Here is a 19,866-nt window from a genome sequence, read left to right on the forward strand (position 1 = left end):
GCCATGTAAGTTTTCCATATTTAGTTTGAGTGAGTACTAAGAATGTTTTTCAGTGTGTCAGTGTAGCCATCCCTGCAAATGAGGTCTGTAACTGTAATGCAGCTATAGGAAATATTAAAAAAAAATAAAAAATATTTTTATTTTAGAAGTCATGTTGCCTCATGTATAATAAAAAAAAATGATGAAATTAAAATTAAAATTCATGTAATAATTTCCCACTGTTATTATTATTATGACTATATTTTTAAGATTTTTCTACAGGTGTCTATATTTAAATTAAATATCAAATCTCTCTAGAATTAAGTTCAATAATTAAATTATCATTTAAGAAAGGTCCATTATGTAATATGTCATAGAAGCAACACTATCATCTTTAGTAGCCTTTAAAATTGTCTCAATAAATTACTTCCTGTTATGATTTTTTTTTTTTTTTTTTGCAGAGTCCATTTTTATTATTTTACCAACTTAATTTTTAACCTATCAGATTTGTGATGGCTGCTGTCGGTTTGCTTCTGTCTGCAGTGACTGATAGATAAGTTCATTACAGTGTGTTGCATGTTCTCAGTCTAATGGGGATCCATCAGTCCACTTGAGACAACATGGCCTCCTGAAGAGAAATCAATCACAGCTGCTGTTTAAAAAACATGTGCCTTTCAGATCCTGGTGCTTCTGTTGGGAAAAATAATAATTTGTAACATAAAGAATTAAAACTAAGACTTTGCATCACTGAAAACAGTCAAATGTTTGTGAACTTTGCAGCTGCAACGCTGAAGCTCTTTAAATGCCAAAGAGAAAACCATTTTTTTTTATTTAACGCTTTCATAAATTTAGAAGTGAAGTGGAAATATCCTCATTATTAAATTTAAAATTGCGTCTTTGTGATTTTTATTTATTTAAAATGTGTTACATAATATCAAAATACCCGCCAGACTGTGGTTTGCACTGAAAAATAAATCGCTATGTTCCAACAATATAGGCCACTTTTTTCATTTTAGCAGGATAAAATCATTCCTTGACATTTTTACGCAACCATAAAACATATTTACTTTACCCTCCATACAATAATAATTCAATCTGGATTCCAACTTTCGTATAAAGCGATTTATTAGGTCAATATACTTTACAGTTGTCCCTTGTTTGGTCATTATTTCCTTCACATCTTTTCTCTTTTTTTCACAAATAGCTGTCAAAGGTGTTTCCTACAGTTGCCAAACAAAAAAATGTAAACCGCCTTACATGCAAATGTGGTCAACAAATTGTACGAAACACAAAACAAAAAAATCACCAAATGAGGACATGCAACAGAAACAGTTTGGCCCTACATATAAATACTTAAAAAAATCTTTACAGTCTCATCTCATAGTGCCCATTTGTACCAATTTTTACCCATTTATATTTACATATTCACACAGCAATAAATAAAAATGACAGCATATTGCCAAATAATTGATCTGTCTGCGAGCAAACCATCTCCTCTGCTCAGTCTCACCTCTCAGACAAAATAATCGAGTCCTCCTTTTTGTGCTTCATGCGTTCAACGAATCAGTGGAACAGAGTCAATGTAAGTGTTTTTATTATTATCATTATTAATAATAATATTTTTTGATTTTCATCAGAGTTCATGGCCTGGTCCCTTGCTCTATTTGTTGGTGCTGACTCCTCACAGCAAACCTGTTGACGTGCACGGGGATGGGGACCACAATTTTGGGATTTCTCACCGGTTCTCCTGAGCGGTTGTTAACGTTGCCGGCTTTGATCCGTTTCCACTTGGCCCTGCGGTTCTGAAACCAGATCTTCACCTGCACCTCGCTCAGTTTAAGTGCATGTGCAATCTGGGAGCGTTCAGTCAGAGAAAGGTACTTTTTACAGTGAAACTCCTTTTCAAGTTCGAGCAGCTGCTCGCTGGTAAAAGCTGTTCGTCTCCTCCGGCTCTTCCCCGCGGAGCTGCCGGTCGGTAGCGCCTCCTGCGAGCCGGTTTTTAGTTTGCTCTTCTGGGACAGGGAGCCACAGTTGTTCCCGTCCGAGAAACTTTCGTTCTCGCTGTCTGCAGAGCTGTCCTCCCGGTCACTGCACACCGTGTCTGCTGATTTTAGGTCCAGCTTCTCGTCGTCTGAGCTGTACAGTTTGGTCTCACCTAAAACGTGAAGGAAAAATAAAGAAGAAACACATTCACATTGAGTCACTTGAGCCAAAAACGACCATTACGCAATGGCTTACAACGTCAGACATCAATCATTGTGCTGCTTCAGTAGGCTGGTAGAGATAATCGCCACGAACCAAATTTCTGAATCACCTAAAATGTTTTTACAAGTTAAAACATTAACTGAACTCATATTAAGATCATTACAGCTGCCCTGGAGTTGTTCTGTAAGTTTTCACTGCAACTGTTTTTGGCAACTTAACACAGTTTAATTTAATCTCCCTTTTAAAAATCATTGTAATGAAGTTAACTTTAAATGTGATTGAGCATGTTCTCCAATTTATTATAATTATATAAAGAATAATTCAGGAATATTTTCAATGGCAGGCTGTTCTTTTTCAAATAAATGTGTCTGGATCGATAGATTTTATATAAACTGTCATCAGGTTGCATCCACATAAATTTGGGCTAGAATAAATGTATCATTAATATTTCTGTTATGCTGCAATGGTGGCAAAACTGAAGCAACATTTTCTTTTAATTCGAGTGCATCCCTGAGATCAAACTTTATCGCCATGGACCAACAATATCCGCTTTATAACGCATTTTTACGCACAACGGTCACTTTTTACGCACCAGCTTCCAGGTTCGGATTAGCTAAAATGCCATGAATACATAATGAGGCCGAGCTTACCTGATATTGTTTGGAAAGTTTCCGAGAAGTTGAGCAGCTCGGAGCCCTTGTCCCGGCTGTGCAGCTCATCAGAGTGCGGACTTTCCTGCCTTCTCGCTCCGGGATCGGCGGCGCTTAAACGGGGACCTGGGAGTTCTTGTGGCGGGTAGAAACTGTCCGGAGGATCCGAGAAACTTGGCATGGTCGTGGTAAGCGCCACCATGGATGGCACCCCCTGTCCCAAACTGGCACAGAACGTGTTGGTGAGCCGTCCCGCAAAAGAAGCCAAAGGCGCGAGTGGAGGTATACCAGACGATAAAGGCGAGTGGGATAAAGCTTGTGGAATAACCAAAGGTCTGTACGGCATGAACATAGGATAGCCCGTGTAGAGCAGGTGTCCCGGTCTGGGCTGAGGAGTCCCTATCAGGGAGTCGATTGAGAACGCCGTCCCCTGGCCGCCTGGTCTCTGCATTTTTGCAGGCAAACACTTTTTTGATTTGGTGGAAACTTGAAAGCAGGTGTCCTTTTCCTCGGCGACGCGCAAAACTTTCAGTTCAAAGACAGAGTGGATTGAAAGTAGATCCTCTGTCGTATTGTCATCCCTGGGAGTGGACTGCTTCTCCGGATCTCTGCACTCTATATGCGTCAGTCAGTCGGGCGCTTTGTTGTGTGCCCCACCGCTACCTTTTCCCTCTTATTTGTCACACACTGAGACATAAACACACGCTCTCTCTATCTATCTACCTCTCCCCTCTCTGCAACTCCTCCCTCCGCCCCTCTCCGATGCACCGTATGTGTGTGTGAGTGTGCGCGCGCGGAGAGAGAGGGCGAGAGCGCATTGGTTATCATCTGCAATACAAGAGGAATGAAAAGGGGGTGTTTCCCTGGGGGCTCATCCATCTTCCTCAAATTACGCTTCATTTCCTTATTCAGCCTCTGACTTTTTGGCCGTCTTGAGAGGCGGTAGTTTCCCAGTGGAGACCAAATAGACGGGTCGCACCCCCCCAGCCCTCCCTCCCCTTTTGCCAGGTTCACCATTGACTGCAAAACGGTGTGAGAGACTGTTCCAGCCCTTCCCCTTCTATAATCGTTGACCACACCAACCCAATCAGCTATTATTAATTTTGATTGATGATAAGTAATTACTCTGGATTCAAGGGACAGCGTAAAACAACGGTGGCTTTTGTTGGAATATTGGGGCCGATGGGCATCAGAGTCAGGAGGGAGGAGAGGCAGATGTTTTCTCCGCTCTCTGTCCTATTCTCCGCGGCTAAAAACAATGCGTTTGGCTTCAGAGGGGGAAAAAGAAGTGCTGCAACAATTGTTCCCTGGAGAGAGATACTCTGCGCGAAATTAGATTCAAATAAAAGGCGTTTATGCGAGGTCAACAGCAGTGTGGACACGGACACACAGAGTGGCCAAAGTCAAATCTGAGGGACTCCACTTTGTTTGAACTCGGGGGAATTAAAAAAAAGATGTGCATTATTAACTTTAACGTCTCTTACTCATCATCTGTCAACTGAATCCCCCTTAAACTTTTAATTTTTATACATGAAATAACGCACACATTTTGCTTTGCGCGCAGGGAGGCGTATAATTCATTCCTGATCAAAAAATGCACACAGAGGGTGAAAAAAAAATCACCTTCCTTTTCTTTAAGCACTGCTTTAATCGCAGATCATTTCACCTTTTAACTGGCAATGGGAACTGATGATGATTAGCCCTATTGAGTCCTGGGTGCCCGGGCTCTCCAACTGGTCGTCTGATTGCACGAGGACATAAACATATCACCACCGACTCTGATTAGCAGTGGAGGGCCAGGCCAGGCTAATTCTTATAATTGCAAGTGACTTCAGCAGCACCTCTCTGTGATCTATTGAAACCATTTGCCGAGCTCCTCTGCCTTTCTGTTGGAGAGCAACTCACAGCTCCTCTTTACACTTTTTATTAACATTTTTTAAGTCACATTTGTAATGATCAAATCAGATTTACATCCATATAGAATACTCATCATTTTCAACTATTTCTGGCGTTTGAAATATAAGTCTTAACGCAGGATGGTTGAAGTAGGCCCTAATAGAAATTGCCTCCTACAGTCTGTTATAACGAAATAGTCTGTATATTTTAATTGTCACAAGAAGTGCTAAAAATCGTCGCTGCTGTTTATTCAATATAATGTAAATGGGTGAAATTAAGTCTGTAGATAATAGTCGTGTGGCCGTAATGAGTCCTCCAACTTAACTTTTTTTTCTCGCGACTGACGGCTGCAACTTCGTGGACTCTTGTTTGTCTTTTTCGTTGTGCATTTCTGCATCTGTGTGCAGGTGAAAGAAGGACAGCTTTATCAGGATCTCTTCATAAAAGCATAAATTACAATCGGTATCTTTTTAATGTTGCAGCTTGTTTTTAATTTAAACTTGCAGCTTATCTTTTTAAACCTTAGGTGTAGTTTTAAAACAGAGATCTGATTTTTTTTTATGTATTTTTTTGTCATTAATACAAAAACCGATAGTGTAGAAAAATAGAAAAACGACACTCAGCAGCAGCAGACTGTAAGCAGAGGAAAGAGATAACATGAAACAGGAAATAATAATAAAAATGACTAGATGACACAGCCATGGTGGAATATTTTATTTTGCATCAAGCCTATTTTTGATATAAAACGCCTAATTACATCAACACCGATGGAAATAATTATTTATGCAAATATTTTAAGGCAATGTACAACACACCATCACTTTGCGCATTAACATCAAACTACCGTGATAATCATTATGTATAAAAACACAAGCATCGGAGCCCCTAAACTATCAAGTGCACCAGTTTTAAAAAATGTAATCTCAATAATAGAAAATATATAAAACATACAATTGCATACCTGCTATCTATTTGATCACCTCTAGTCTGTAGCTCCCTCTTGTGGTACAAAACCAAACTAACTGGAATAAAAGTGACAGGCAGCTGCTGCTTCATCCTGAAATGCGTGGCACAAAATGTATTTCAAACTATTAAGTGTGCTGCTGTAAAGTGCTACAGTCGATGCAGCTGTTTTAATTATGATGCTGACTTATTATCCAGTGAGCAGCCGCTTCGTGCCTCACATGTAGCAGCACTCTGTCCTCATCAGGAGTCACACTAACACAACACAAAGTGTTTTTAATGGATGTAGTTTCTGTACTCCAGGAGCAGGTAGTTCTTGATGAAATTGGGCAGGTTGAGTTTAGGGACCACCTTGTGCACCCGGCCCTCCAGGAAGCTCCTGAGTTTGCAGCGTGCCAAGTGCTGCAGGCAGCGAGGGGTCCGCTCCAAAGAGAAGATGGACTGGTAGAACTCTTTGTGTTTCTGTTAGGATTAAAATACATGAGATCAGTTGGTGAAGCACAGATTTTGTTTTACTGATATCATTTCAATGTTTTTGTACAAATTAATTCTGTATTCAAAGGCTTCAGAGTTTGTCCTACTATCTGAAGGATCACCTCAACTATAATGAGCCCTGACACACCAAACCAATGGTCAGCTGTTGGCCAATGTTGGGCCACTGGGGGTGCCTGTGGCCCTTGTCTCACAGCCCTTATCTGCTTTTTTCCAGCCAATTCAGCTCTTTTTCTTTCGCCATTGAGTTCTTTTGCAGAAATGGTTCATGATTGTGTCATTGTTCTTTGGTGCATGGTAGATATCATTTGTTCCTCCAACATCAGGTGATATTGTTAGTATGCTAACTGGCTAGCTAGTGTCTTAAATCCGTCCTGTTGGTTTTGCAGTTCCCCTTTTTTTTTCTTTGGGCTTTGGGCCCGCAGGCTGCAGCAAGGGCGCTGCCTTTGTACATAGGGCGCTCACCCGTCCTACAGAGCTGCTTTTGAATGATGAATACAGACTAATGCTGCCTGCTGGCATGGAGAGTTATTTCCTCTCAGACACAAGCAGAAGAACATACAGCTAGTTGGCCATTGGCTTTAGTCTTTGCAGTTTGTTAAGTGCAGCTATAGATGTATAAAGAGAACTGGATACATCGTTGGAGGTGAGGCCCTGTTCATTCCTTGAAAATTGCTCAGTGGCACATAGCGCCAAAATTGCTCTGTTTTCTGCTGTATGAAATTACCTGGATGTACTGTAGCGCCCGAGACTTTAAGCGGCTGAGTGGCTAACTTCTGCCCACAGTAATAAACAAAAGGATTGGGCAAAAAAATGCTTTGATTGTACTGCTCTTCCAGAGTTATTAAATGTGGCATCTAAAGGATCAAATCCTGACAGTGAAACAAATCATTTTGCTGTGACACTCAAAAAAATCTATCCACTGATTTACAAACTTTCACAATGCAAGCCTATGGGGAAAAGTCCTTGGGGGCCCATGGCATCATGTGATGGACCCAGACGCTGGAATTCCACATTTGGCCAACATGTAAAATTGACTTCAAAGCTCATTGCTGTTCCTTGGGGCTTGGTGCAACTAGGCCGAGACACAGGCCTTTGTCCTCACTAGTTCTTTGATGCTGGTTTGGTGTGTCTGGGCCTTCAGAGTGCTGTTAAGAGCTGTTGAACTATCAAAACTAACTTACTGAGCACTGATTTTAATGGAGCTTTCATGGTCTTAGTGTGGTCCAGATATTGTGCCCCAAAACATGCAACTTTTGGCATGCACACAGAAATTAAAAAAGAGAGAAGATGAGGTAAAACATAGATACAACATTAAAAAAAACCACAACATATCGAAACATTTGTCTTAAAACACCGACACTGCACCCAGCTCATGAAATAATTATTTAATGGGCTTGCCTTAAACACTTCCGGTGGCACCGCCTCAACCCAGCTGTCTGTGACTTTGAGGTGACTGTAGGCGTTCAGCAGAACCTCGATGGTGTGTGGAGACTCACAGCAATGCTTCAGAACCTTTAAAGAAACACCACAACACACAGCACAGATTCATATAATCATCATTTAAGTTCATGAGCAAGCTTGTGACTCCATAGAACTGAAGAAATAAAGTAATTAAACACTTGTGAAATGAACAGATTGGTCTTCCCTCCAGGGGTTTAACTGGAAATTATGCAATTAGTGCTAATTAATCTCCTATTAACACTTGCCTAATTAGGAACCAGGCATTTTGTCTAGTGCACGTGGGTTCACTGATGGTTGTAGTCTGTTTCCCGCAGAGAGTGCAACACTTCATGTTGTGTCATGAAATGGGAATGATTTAAATGTGAAGTTGTGAAGTCTGGAATATTGCAAAGAAGTGTTTAGTGTTTCAAGACTCTTTCTCAAGGTGTTACATGTGAGGTATGTGCTAATTATGCAAAATGGGACACCTTGATGAATAATTGGTTCATGCTGTAAACATAATATACCACTACAAAGCAATCAGCAATGCTTTAGCTGATATGAAATGCATGTGCACACATTTTATCCCTAAGGATCTTTGTATCTTTTGATTTCCTACCACTGGCAGAGCTCCGGGCCACACCCGAATAGAGCCGTGGTTGAGCAGAGCACGGACGATTCTCTCGGGGTGATGGGAACGCTTGTAGCACACCACCTTCAGGATGTTGTGCATTGGAGCTTCACCCCCGTAGTCCATTTCGTTAACACAAGCACCGTTAGCCAGCAGCAGATCCACTATGTCTGGATTGGCATTCTTACAGGCCATGTGCAAAGGGGTGCGTCTGTCCTGGTCCATAATTTGGATGTTGGCTCCCGCCTCCAGCATTATCTTGCACACCTTGAAGTAACGTTCAAGGTCCTGCACCTCCTGGGGTTGTGAACAAGCAGCGTTCAAGGGCGTGAGACCCTCGATGTTCTGTTTGTCCAGAACAGCTCCGTAGCGCAGGTAGAGCTCAGTGTGGTCTGGGAGGCCGTGTCTGCCTGCAATATGCAAGGGAGTTTCGTCTTCATCCAGAGTGCGACCGTTGATTGCCGCACCGTACTGAAGGAGATGCTTGGCACATCTGCAGACAGAGTTGTATTCCCATGTAAACAGAGCAGAGTTTCAGATGAAGTACACTTTCATGATAATGTTCCAGTGTGTTAAATTAAATTGACTTTAAACTGGATTCCATTCAACACAGGAGTAAATGTGGATATTATTACAATTATTTTCTTACAAGACATGATCCTGAATTTGTTGATGTCTAGGCTGGGTCTCCTTTTATGCCACTAAGTTTGATCAAGTTTGAGTGGGGGGTGCTTCCCTGAATGTTTTCTCAGAAGCCCCAAATCTATGGTATTCCCTAAAAAAATGAATACAATTGAGTAAATGTTCCTCTGATTGATTTGATTGATTGATTGATTTGCAAATCAAAGGTATAGGGTTCATTTCAACATATATTTAGTATCAGCCAGTTCATTTCCTGCATTCAGTTGACTTTGTTTGCATCAATTTATGGTGTGAATAAATTTTCAATTTTGCAGAAATAAAGTCCTGTGCTACTTTCATGCTTTTATTGAGTGAAACAAATGCACATGTTCTAAATACTGAGGGAAACGTGTCTCCTGTGTCTCCCCCGAAATCTACAACTATCATTAGAGCAGTCTAGATTTTTATTGGATCGATTCAAATTTAGCAGATTTATCAGCTTAACATTTATTCTATAAACTCTACTCCAGCATAATAGAACAAAAATAGGATTTTAAGATTAATATTGCTGTTTAGACTAAATTCCCACCCTACATATGTTTAAAGAAAAGTCAGTATCAGTGAGTGCTGTGTTCCTGTTTCAGAATGATGAAGACAGTTGGAGAACAATTAAATACAAAACAGGATGTAGGCTCTATGGGATGTTTTTTTTTTTTTATCCTTGGCAAGTATTATGTTTTTTCCAAATGGTGTGCAGATTTTTGGCACTCTATTATCTCAGACAGCTTCAAAATAGTGCATATAGCTGCCATAAATAATCTCCCTGAGGAGCATGCCCCCCCACCCTTGAGGTTTGGACTGAGCCCTGAATGATAACAATATCTTGCGCCACCATTTCACGTTCTCTGCTTACGTGCTAGCTTGTTTTCATGCACTATCAACATGAGCCAGTGATGTTAAAGTGAGACTGTGTTACTCTTTTGTGCTTGTTATACTTTATAGTTCTGTTCTACTTCACTCACTCGAAGGATTCGGGGCTCGTGCATAAGTGCAGAGGCATGAGGCCGTCTTCAGTGACAGCATTGGCGTTGGCGCCGTGGATCAGCAGCAGTTTGGTACACTCTGGCTGGCAGTTTTCACAAGACTCGTGCAGGGCAGTGGTGCCCCCAGGTGCAAGGTCCACACTGGCCCCACGCTGCAGCAGGAGTCTCAGGCAGTCCGTGAAGCCTCGGCCGGCTGTGATGTGAAGCGGTGTGGTCAGCTCCTGCTCATAACTCAGCGACCATAGTCCTGCCAGCAGAGAATACAGTATAAAATTAACTCTGAGCTCAACGCTTAGGATCGCTGTAAACAAGCAGACATGTTGCATATTAGTCATCTAAGAGGGGTTTTGCTGTCAATTAGAACATACATCTTAACAAGTATTACTGCTTGCATGACACAACAAAAGTAGCCAGTTTACAGTTAGTGGCTTCACTGTGATATAACACCAAAGCTCTGATAAACCTACTCAGGATTCTGTAGTTGAATCTGTAGTTCTTCCATTCCTCGATGTTGCTGGTGTCATAAATGGCATCTATAAGGTACTCATACTCATCATCGTCCACGATGCTGAGAATCGTCAGCTCATCACCCACAAGCAGAGAGTTCCAGAACTGCAGGACACAACCCGAGGCCTTGGCTGTGGCGATCACATCAGTGCGGTACTTTTTTTGTTTGCGGAACTTTATTTTAGGTGCCACGTACGCCATACTGAAGCTAACTAGATTGTTTTATTCAAATTTTAGTCGGCCGGCTTGTCTCGAAGGAAATAAAGTGCATATGCAGGTTGTTTATGCAGACAGGGTTATTTCAGGGTGGTGATATGTGATATTTTGCTTGACCCTGTGAACCTTGCCAGCGCAGTGGCATGGGAGCCAATGACTGGTGTGTTACATGTCACCTGCCCACTGATTCAGCTAAGACACCATGTCAACAGACAATGCTGTCTCTTGCACTTGCAGAAGTTTTGGAGAAACACATTGTTTTGATACACAGAACGATTTTAGTATTGCAAAGACCCATTACTAGTGTAAAGTATCCATACAACATTTTAACTTAGAGCATTGAACATTGCTTTTTAGGGACAAACAACCCAAACTTGACTCAAAATGTTAGTTTCACAAAATAAAAAAAGCATAAAGCTTATTTTTGACATCAGTGAAAGGCCTGAATTGAATACAATGGATTATTATTGCACAGAACAAACACATGACTCCTCAGTCTGTGTATGTGGTGGACATACAGATTCTATAAATACTCCCTCGTGCTCTGGTTCTATAAATACTGCATCACTGTGTCTAATACTGGGTCAGGGTGAGATGCACCAGTTACATATAGCTTGTAGATGTATTCTAAAACATTTTAAAGCAGTGATTTACTTTCTCTCTTTCCCACAACATCACAGGTAATGTCTCTCACTTCAGTTAATTTTGGATGCTAATCTCCAGGAAATACAATCAAGCTGCTTAGCTGTGCCAAATCGTATGAATTCCTGAATTAATTTCTAATGAAAACAGATGCTGTCTCCTACCTTCTCCTGTGGCGACCCAGCGCATGTCCCCTCCCTGCGGCTCGATGATGAGGTTCACTGTGGATCCTCTAGGAAAGAGGTGCTGCATGGCCTCCAGGTCTCCCGTATACAGAGCGTTCTGGACGACCACGTCCTGGCAGACAGCTGGAGGCATGGCAGTGCTGGACCTCAGCGGTGCCCTGTCATTGATTGTCTTCCTCAGCATATAGCTATTGAAGTGATGGGACGCCACCTGCTTCTTGTACTTGTGTCTTTCCAGCATGTCCTCGTCAAGTTCAAGAGAGCGTAAGGCCATAGATGTGAAGACAAAGCTGCCTCGCGACATGCTGAATGGCTTGCCTCTCACAGAGAAAAGTGGTAGTGTGTGATTAAGTGAGGGGGAGCGTCTAAAAAGGCCCGTCTCTCTGTGTCTGTTGTTGTTCTCTCTGGCTAATGTCCACTATGTGCCTGCCGGCTGTTCACAGGGTTGGTTCACAGAGTTGTTTTGATATTCGGTATGAGACCCTCCCTGGAGTGTGACAAGTAATGCTATTTTTATGTCTCACATGCAGCCACTCGAGCCTCTCCTGTTTGCCTCCGGCAAAGTAACAGCTATGAAGTGTCTCTGTCAGGCAGCCAGTATCAAATGAGTTGAATAAACTTGTGTTTTGTAACTGCGATAAAAGCTTTTTTAGCGGGGGGTGATAGAAAATATCTTTTAAATTACACAGGCTACTTAATTAGACAAGACTCTAATCAGCAAAGAGGTATGCTTCCTCAACAACGATAGATATATTTATAGATTTTATAAATCAGCACATAAAAATACAACTTTAGTCACAGACCAAATGTGAGACAACAAGGCCCTCGACACAGATACGCAAAAGTCCCTATGACCTCTCCTTTACAGGAGCAAGACACAGACTTTCTGGTGTTTTCGCCTAATTTTTGTTGTCGTTTTGTGTCCTTTTTTGCTTGTTTTCCCCGTTTCTGTCCTTATTTTGTGTCTCTTTGCAGCTCCTGTGCATCTCTTTGTGGTCATATTGTGTCTCTTTATGCTTGTTTTCCCTGTTTCTTTTCATTATTTTGTACCTTTTGCAGTTCCTTCGCATGTTTTTGTTGTTATTTCGAGTCTCTTACTCATCAGCCTATGCCTCGTAAACACATTCAGTAATCCATCCATGCATTTGGTGTGTTTCCACCTCTCCTACTCTAAATGTGCTGCACAAGAACAGTCCATATAAAGGGTGAAATAATTGCATTACATACTCTTGCCATTCCCAGCAGAGCTTCCACTGTTAAACCTTAAAAAAAGGTTTAAAAAGTAATGGCTGACTTTCGGATTTTTTGGCAACTTTTAAGGGTCAAATTTTCCTTAAAGGAAGACCAAATAAGAAAGCCTTATTTGTAAGCTCCTGTGAGTATGTGTTTGCAAAATGTCTCTTTCTGCTCAGTATTTTTTTCTTTCCAGAGCCTTAATGGATTTTATGTATCCGCATGGCTCCCTGCATTAGAACATTAGGCTGAATGACTGGCAACCGCTGTGTCACTCTGCCCCACGTGTAGTGTTCTGATGGCAGAGGGACGGCACATAATTAAGCCTCTTAAGCCTACTCGCTAGGCATCTGACAAACATCTCTTTTGACTGATGGACCACCATTTTCCAATGTTGGTAGAAACTCTATCCAGTCGCAAAACCGATCCCATCTTTAAAGTCTCCAGACACCAAAGATAGATTTTTATGGCTTGCAAAGATGTCTCAGAATTGCCTTGAAGTTTCTGGAGATTGATTTACTTGCTCTGATATCCTCATCTATTAAAATTTGTTGTATTGGATACCCAATGTATGAAAACACACATATTTTTATGTATGTTTATGCACCTCTTTGTCAGAGTCCTTTAAGACGCCTGTAAGCTCTGTGGAAAGCAAGGTCTGCACCACAGGTGGAGAAATACATGATATTTGTGGAGAGGTTTTACCTTCTTTCCCATTTGGAAACACGGAAGCATTGCTGCATCTCATCTATACCTTAACGACTGTTCTGGTATGGAAATCAAGGTCATTTATTTTATGTTACAGTTTGGTAATAGATGCCACATTAAACTGAAGGCGAGTAAGAGTTTCAACTTTGAAAACACACATTACCAGAGAGAGACTAGGAATATTGTTTTTGCGGCTGGAGTACATCCTTTTAAATGATATACATAATGAGTTTATAATATGCATCTGGGCTACCTCCTCTCTACTTTGATGTCTTCCAAATGGCCCGGGTGTCATCAGCAAAACATGTAGGCACTTTCTCGCCTCATTGACTCCCAAATGTATTTTAAATATCATTCCTGGTAACGCAATTATTTAAAACGCTGAACTAAACACTTACTAATGGGGAAAAAGACAGCGACTTCGATAAATTCATTTCTCAAATGGTGGGCATTCATGTTTCTTTTTTTTCTTTTTTTTTTTCCTCTGTGAAGCGGAGGCAACTCTGATGACAAAAAGCAACAAAAAAAAGCATCAGCAGTAGTAACACCCCCTGCCCTCACAGCCCCCCATGGACATATTAAATCATTGGTTTCCTCACATTACCCACCAGAAGCTCTCTCCAAGGTTTTCAGCATTGTGGTCAACCGCCTTCCTCTCCCAAGGCGACAAGAGACCGGACATCAGCAACAGGCCTGATGAGAGTGAGGCACTTCATTTATGCAATCATAGGCAATTAGTTCCCTCTGATTATGTGCCTCTTAATGCTGTTTTGAGTACTGTGGCACACAGTAATACAGAAAGAGATTAAACTATAGCCCTCCCTCCACACTGAGCAGTCATTTAATATACTGAGAACATAATGAAATGTACACAGTAATTACAGTAATATTAAATGCTAATGGGTTTGCAATTGGATCTGTTGTTAGTTTAAGACAGAGTGCACCCAAAGAAAGTCTAAGTTTGGAGAGAGTGCCACCATGACATCAGAGCACTTAATTATCCATCAGGTGTTTCTATTATTAATGATTTATGTGTTACTTATTGTTAGGAAGCGAGAATGTGTCTGGCATGGGCAATTCCGTACTGGTAAGAGAGCAATTAATGTGTAAGTCGCACATTTCAGTTCACATCTTGGGAGTTAAAGAAAACTAAGGTCTGAAGTTTGTATTCAGGTGGTAGAATAACTTGGAGGTCACCATGGAAACATGATATGACTTAATGAGCATGCTTAATTGGCAAGCGACATTATATAAAGAGAAGCTAGTTGCTGAGTGTATGTCTTTGTCTGCTGATTCTGATTCACATCTTGGCTTGTTCTAATTTTCTTAATATCATATTGACACTGGCAGTCCATATGGACACATTAGGCACACACAGTCTGCTTAAAGTCTTCAATGCCATTAAAGGGCCTTTGATAGCCAATCTACACAGGTTTCCTTTCATATGTATATATGGCTCATCAGAGTCCACAACAGGGCTTAGACAAGGTGTCCTATTTGCAAATCTCCCCCAGGTCTCATCACAATGCTGAGATGTTGGTGGAGAACCTAAATGAATTTATAGAGCCTTGAATTGAACAGTAGCTCCAAACTATTCTGTGGAAGCATGATTACTTTTTCTGTACTCTTTCAGCTCTGAGCCCACTACCTATAATGTATTGTATCGGTCTTTGCAGATTCCAATTGTCTCTCAATGCACTGATCACCACGCAAATAGCCCTTTGTTTCATCATGACAATTGAGAGGTTCATATTTCAACCTAATAGTCCTGTATAACTTTAACCATCTATCACAACCTCATTTCATTGCGGTTGCAGTTAATACGCGCTTCCCTGCCAAGTGGAACATTTTCTAATGATGCACTCTCACACGAAAACAAGGCAAGCCAGCCCGGGCTCTGCATCACTCACTAATGCATCCATCCATAATGTGTTCATAGCAGTCTGCCTAAAGGAGACAGCGATGACTACCACCAGGCATGGGCATGAGAGGGGATATGTGGAAGGGTGCAAGATACAAAACCTAAATGGGCATGATAATCATGAACAAAGTTACTGCCATTAAAGACTGTATCACCCTCGTAATAACATCTGTAGAATTCACATCATTACCAAGAATACTGGGAAACATCTAAAATGGGTATCTCAACAATAACAGTCAGCGGTGGGAGTCACATCCAAGTGCATTATCACACTGAGCCCGGCTTTGCAGGATGTTGACAAGGGTAGCCTAATAGGTGTATGTAAAGCCTGATGTAAACACCATCCTAATTAGAGAGACCTTTATCAGTTCCTCCATTTTATGCAGATTGGACTGGTGCAAACGCTAGTGTCATTATCCTGTAATCAAGTACTATTCAGTTGACAGGGTCGTCTTTTAAAACCCTGATTAGAATGCATAACAAGGGTACAATGTTGCATTATTTCCTCTGTCAGTTTATAAATATGTCCATTTTTAAAGCTAACTGAATAATGGATCAGGGTTTAGATGAAGACGTCAGAGGCAGAAAAGAGTTCTTTTAAAACAGACTGCTGCTTTATCTTAAAGTATAAATAAAAAGCATGTTAAGCAGTTTGTACCTGTCACATAGCGTATTCACTGTCTTTACATGTGAGTGATCACAAATGAATAAGAGACACAGGCTACACCTGTTCTTCCTCAAACATAAAAAACAAACTGAAAAACATGCAGATTGCTGTATTACATCGCTTACCCCTGTTTAAAAGCCATCTCTTGATCCATCATACAGTAGACTTGTCTATCTGTCTTGCACAGAAATATGCTGTCAGTGGGATTTTGCCAAGTTTCTCATGTTGAGGCTTTTTTGTTCAGCCAAATATAGATAAATACATACACTCCTTTCTAATCATGTGGTACATGTAAACATAATAAATAAATTGATGTATCTATACTTATGTTTTACTATTTTAAAACATTCATATTTTTTCCAGTGGGCTCTAACAATATTACATGTAGCATATCTTGATGATATTTTTCTTGTGGCCCACAGCAAGCGAGCAGGAGATGTCACTTCCGGCCGCCATCTTAGGTATATTTTTTCTGATGGTAGGCGGGATATTTAAAGTTTGTTGTTGTTTTTGGCAGCCTGCCGGAAATAGAGAAATCTGGAAAAATCTTCAGAACATCGGTAAGTGTCGTCAAATTACACTTTCTATCGTGTTTAGCCGCAAAGTTTGTCGTTTGTTAACGGTAAGCTAACGTTAGCCTGGGACAACATGGAGCAACTAGCCTACTAGCTATAAACCGATTTAGCTAACGAGCTAGCTGCTAGCTATAGCCACTGATTTGAGTTGACACTTCAGGAGCTGACTCTCAGAGCTTCTTTCCCATCGCGTTTATTGCAGAGGCCATATGACCTTACACAATTTCTATTGTGTTTTATCTGTGTTTACTTTCTATTGCTGCCCTTCATATCTGAATGTAATGCTGATCTGTGTGTTGGTGCTTCATGTTGTTTGCAAGTCTGTTTATGCTAACATGCTGTGTGTTATTGTATTGTACTGATGCTCTGCTGTCGCTTGTTGCTTTGCATGACTTCTGATCTATCTTGCCCATTTCTGTTTGCTGTAGTTAATGTTGTCTTTATGTTTTGGCACCGGCACATTTACAGAAATGTTGATCAATGTGCGTTGTCCTTACAAATACAATAAATGAAATCCGGGAGGTAACAAATCAAGAAGCGATTGTATGACTGACAGTAGCTAGTATTTGATCAGGCTCCATTTATGTCACCCTCTTGACATCACATCCACCTGTTTAATTCAACACCTGTCGGGGCTGATGTGGTCTCAGTGCACCCCTGTTTATTTGTGTCTCATCAAGATGCACAGGTGCTTTTGGATCAATGAGAGTGTATGATGAATCATGTATACACATGGGGTGTGCATATGAGGATGTAAAAAAAAAAGTAGGTGACAATCAGAAATAAGTTTGATGTCACTCAGCCTCCTCATACTTAACCAAATGCTGCAATATAGGCACCAAAAAAATAACTAATACTCTGTCATTTATTATCAGTATCCAGAGTATTAAATATGTGCCGATTGTAGAGTTACAGCTGTTGTGATCCTTTACCACACTGTCTTCTGTTATGCAGACAGTTTGGGATTAGTGATGATGGGGAATTGACTGACTTTGTAATTTCCAGTGTGTCAAAAAGCATAATCTGACAGCTAAATATCGAATAGCACTGTGCAAATACATGCAGGTGCTTATATAAATGCAGCATCATAATGACCCCATGCATGTGGGTTATTGTCCATATGTATATATATATACACACATACATACATACATATACACACACACACACACACACACAGAATTGATTTTAGGTATTTTGTCTGCAAATAAAACATGTATAGCTGTAATGTACAGGAATTAGGTCTGCTTATCAAAGACACTCAGTCAATATGCCTGCAATATGACAGATGTGCAATTACCCCATCTAGTGGCCAATACTGGCGCGTTACTGCTCTTCCCTCTCTAAATGAAAGAAGAGAATAAATACAGACACATCTGCTTTTTATGCTGACGTTTATTGAAGTCAACCAGATAACAGTTGTTGCACAGGTTTGAAATCTTTGTCGCAGCAACTTTATGGGTGTTGAAGTCTTCATTTGGAGCTGGTGTACTTGGTGACAGCTTTGGTTCCCTCAGACACGGCGTGTTTAGCCAGCTCCCCGGGCAGCAGCAGTCTCACCGCAGTTTGCACCTCTCTGCTGGTGATGGTGGAGCGTTTATTGTACTGAGCCAGCCGGGACGCCTCTGTGGCAATCCTCTCAAACAGGTCATTCACGAAGGAGTTCATGATGCTCATTGCTCTGCTTGAAATGCCCGTGTCCGGATGGACCTGTGTAGGCGGAGAGGGAAGGAGTTATTAGTTAATTTTAAAGGCAGGAAAAGCGAAGCAGCTAAAGTGTTTTCACCCACCTGTTTCAAAACTTTATAGATGTACATCGCGTAAGTCTCTCTTCTTTTGGCTTTTCTTTTCCCCTTTTTCTCACCCGAACTCTTCCCCTTCTTTTTAGATATATCATTAGTCATATTTAAACGCTGTCAAATATTAACTTTGACAATATGAACTACGCCAAATGCTACATCAAGTTCTTTAGGAATAATTATCCCCGTTTTCTGGCTCATGGGCAGCTGTTTATGTAGCGTGCGTTTAATTAGTGACTGATTAAGCTCACCTGCTTTGCTTTGTGGGGCGAGTAGACTTAAACTACACATTAAGATAAAATTAATGACTACAAGAATGAATAAAACTGCAGCTTACAGGCCTCCCAAACGTGTTAGTTTTTATTCAGACATGTAATGTTCGTTTTGTTTTTGCACTGCAGTTGTAATGCAACAAAGGGGAAGTTATACCGTTGCACATAATAATGGTGTCCACTGGGTGGCACACTTGCACCATTTTTAAGGCTACATGAAACCTTTCAATTGGAGCTGTCTACCTGTAGTAGAGTCCACTCACTGTAATCCATTGTAATCTTCCATGTAGCCAGTATTGAACAAAATATTTTGGACCCAGGGGTATTTTTAGATAACATAACATTTACAGGAAAAGACTTCTGAGCTGCGTTTTAGTAGCCACAGTCAGTGTTCAGGTAAGCTCACTGGTGATCCACATGTAGACCTGCACTGTTACCAGATAGATTAATGTACACTGAGGCTATGCTTATTAAAAATGTATGGCATTATGAGCAAGGCAGGATTAAAGCAGGCACTTGCCTCAAAAGCCCAGCCCCAAAAGCCCCAGGTTCATTTTGTCTGATAAAGTGTGCGGCAGATATGTTTGGGAATTTTCACTAATAATGTCTAGCTTTCTAATATATTGTACTACTTTGCTAAGTCTCTATCATTTTAAATCAGACTGTATTTACTCGGTGCATTAACTGTTTGTGTCTAAATAAACTCTTATTTTGGACTAATTGCAAAGGGTCACTAGTATTTCAGCTTTGTGCTAACAACATATTCTCTCATCACATTCAGATACCAGAAAAATCCAGACACTGTATATATAGTGTCCAGTGTCTTTGCATCAGTAAGTGCACAGTGGTGGCAGCTGGTAGTATACATTAAGCCATGGCAGGTTATGATCTGAGGCCCCCTAGTGGGTTTGTCTGCCCTTTTGATGTACACAGAATGTATTCCAGCTTTTCATTGGTATTGCTTTTGTGTTTGTTTGTGATAATGGGGAGATTTGTTTGTTTAGTAATATTGTATTTACATCCCTAAGCTCGTGTTTGATCCTGGACATTTTTATGTGTAGACCATCTCAAAGAAATTCAAGATTTTCATGCTGATAATTGGGATAAAAATGTTTTTGCTCCGGGCCTGTAATTTCTTTTTAGATATTCTTGTTTTGTTATTCTGGATGAAGTTTAACATCAAAATTGGTCCTCAGTGTGTGATTGTTGAAGTCGTGT

General features: G+C 40.8%; 3 protein-coding genes across 4 annotated transcripts; all 3 read right to left on the minus strand.

Moving 5' to 3' along the window:
* Window positions 1-979: 979 nt before the first annotated feature.
* Window positions 980-3,661, minus strand: gbx1 (gastrulation brain homeobox 1). The gene is made up of 2 exons (XM_049598130.1): window positions 2,835-3,661; window positions 980-2,134 (listed from the first exon to the last, which is right to left on the minus strand). The coding sequence occupies exons 1-2, from the start codon at window positions 3,283-3,285 to the stop codon at window positions 1,620-1,622; spliced, it is 966 nt and encodes a 321-aa protein (XP_049454087.1). The 5' UTR covers window positions 3,286-3,661; the 3' UTR covers window positions 980-1,619.
* Window positions 3,662-5,429: 1,768 nt separating this feature from the next.
* On the minus strand, window positions 5,430-11,903 carry asb10 (ankyrin repeat and SOCS box containing 10). Of its 2 annotated transcripts, none has more exons than XM_049599180.1 (5): window positions 11,453-11,903; window positions 9,903-10,170; window positions 8,248-8,752; window positions 7,587-7,700; window positions 5,430-6,155 (listed from the first exon to the last, which is right to left on the minus strand). In XM_049599180.1, exons 1-5 carry the CDS (start codon window positions 11,775-11,777, stop codon window positions 5,970-5,972), a joined length of 1,398 nt encoding a protein of 465 aa, XP_049455137.1. In that variant the 5' UTR covers window positions 11,778-11,903; the 3' UTR covers window positions 5,430-5,969. The 2 variants fall into 2 exon arrangements, with proteins under 2 accessions (XP_049455137.1, XP_049455138.1); XM_049599181.1 differs by lacking the exon at window positions 11,453-11,903 and adding an exon at window positions 10,391-10,711.
* A 6,058-nt stretch (window positions 11,904-17,961) lies between these two features.
* Window positions 17,962-18,587, minus strand: zgc:92591 (uncharacterized protein LOC436997 homolog). The gene is made up of 2 exons (XM_049597656.1): window positions 18,368-18,587; window positions 17,962-18,287 (listed from the first exon to the last, which is right to left on the minus strand). The coding sequence occupies exons 1-2, from the start codon at window positions 18,479-18,481 to the stop codon at window positions 18,051-18,053; spliced, it is 351 nt and encodes a 116-aa protein (XP_049453613.1). The 5' UTR covers window positions 18,482-18,587; the 3' UTR covers window positions 17,962-18,050.
* Between the last annotated feature and the right edge of the window lie 1,279 nt (window positions 18,588-19,866).

The sequence above is a fragment of the Epinephelus fuscoguttatus genome, linkage group LG15 (genome assembly GCF_011397635.1).
Source record: "Epinephelus fuscoguttatus linkage group LG15, E.fuscoguttatus.final_Chr_v1".
Taxonomy (NCBI): domain Eukaryota; kingdom Metazoa; phylum Chordata; class Actinopteri; order Perciformes; family Serranidae; genus Epinephelus; species Epinephelus fuscoguttatus.

Coding starts and splice junctions, on each gene's coding strand:
- gbx1 (XM_049598130.1), bottom strand. CDS start 3,285: ATGCAGAGACCAGGCGGCCAGGGGACGGCGTTCTCAATCGACTCCCTG. Junction 2,135..2,834: donor AACTTTCCAAACAATATCAG/GTAAGCTCGGCC, acceptor TTCACGTTTTAG/GTGAGACCAAACTGTACAGC.
- asb10 (XM_049599180.1), bottom strand. CDS start 11,777: ATGTCGCGAGGCAGCTTTGTCTTCACATCTATGGCCTTACGCTCTCTT. Junction 8,753..9,902: donor ACGAGCCCCGAATCCTTCGA/GTGAGTGAAGTA, acceptor CTCTGTCTGCAG/ATGTGCCAAGCATCTCCTTC. Junction 6,156..7,586: donor TGCCACCGGAAGTGTTTAAG/GCAAGCCCATTA, acceptor TAATCCTAACAG/AAACACAAAGAGTTCTACCA.
- zgc:92591 (XM_049597656.1), bottom strand. CDS start 18,481: ATGACTAATGATATATCTAAAAAGAAGGGGAAGAGTTCGGGTGAGAAA. Junction 18,288..18,367: donor TCTATAAAGTTTTGAAACAG/GTGGGTGAAAAC, acceptor CCGCCTACACAG/GTCCATCCGGACACGGGCAT.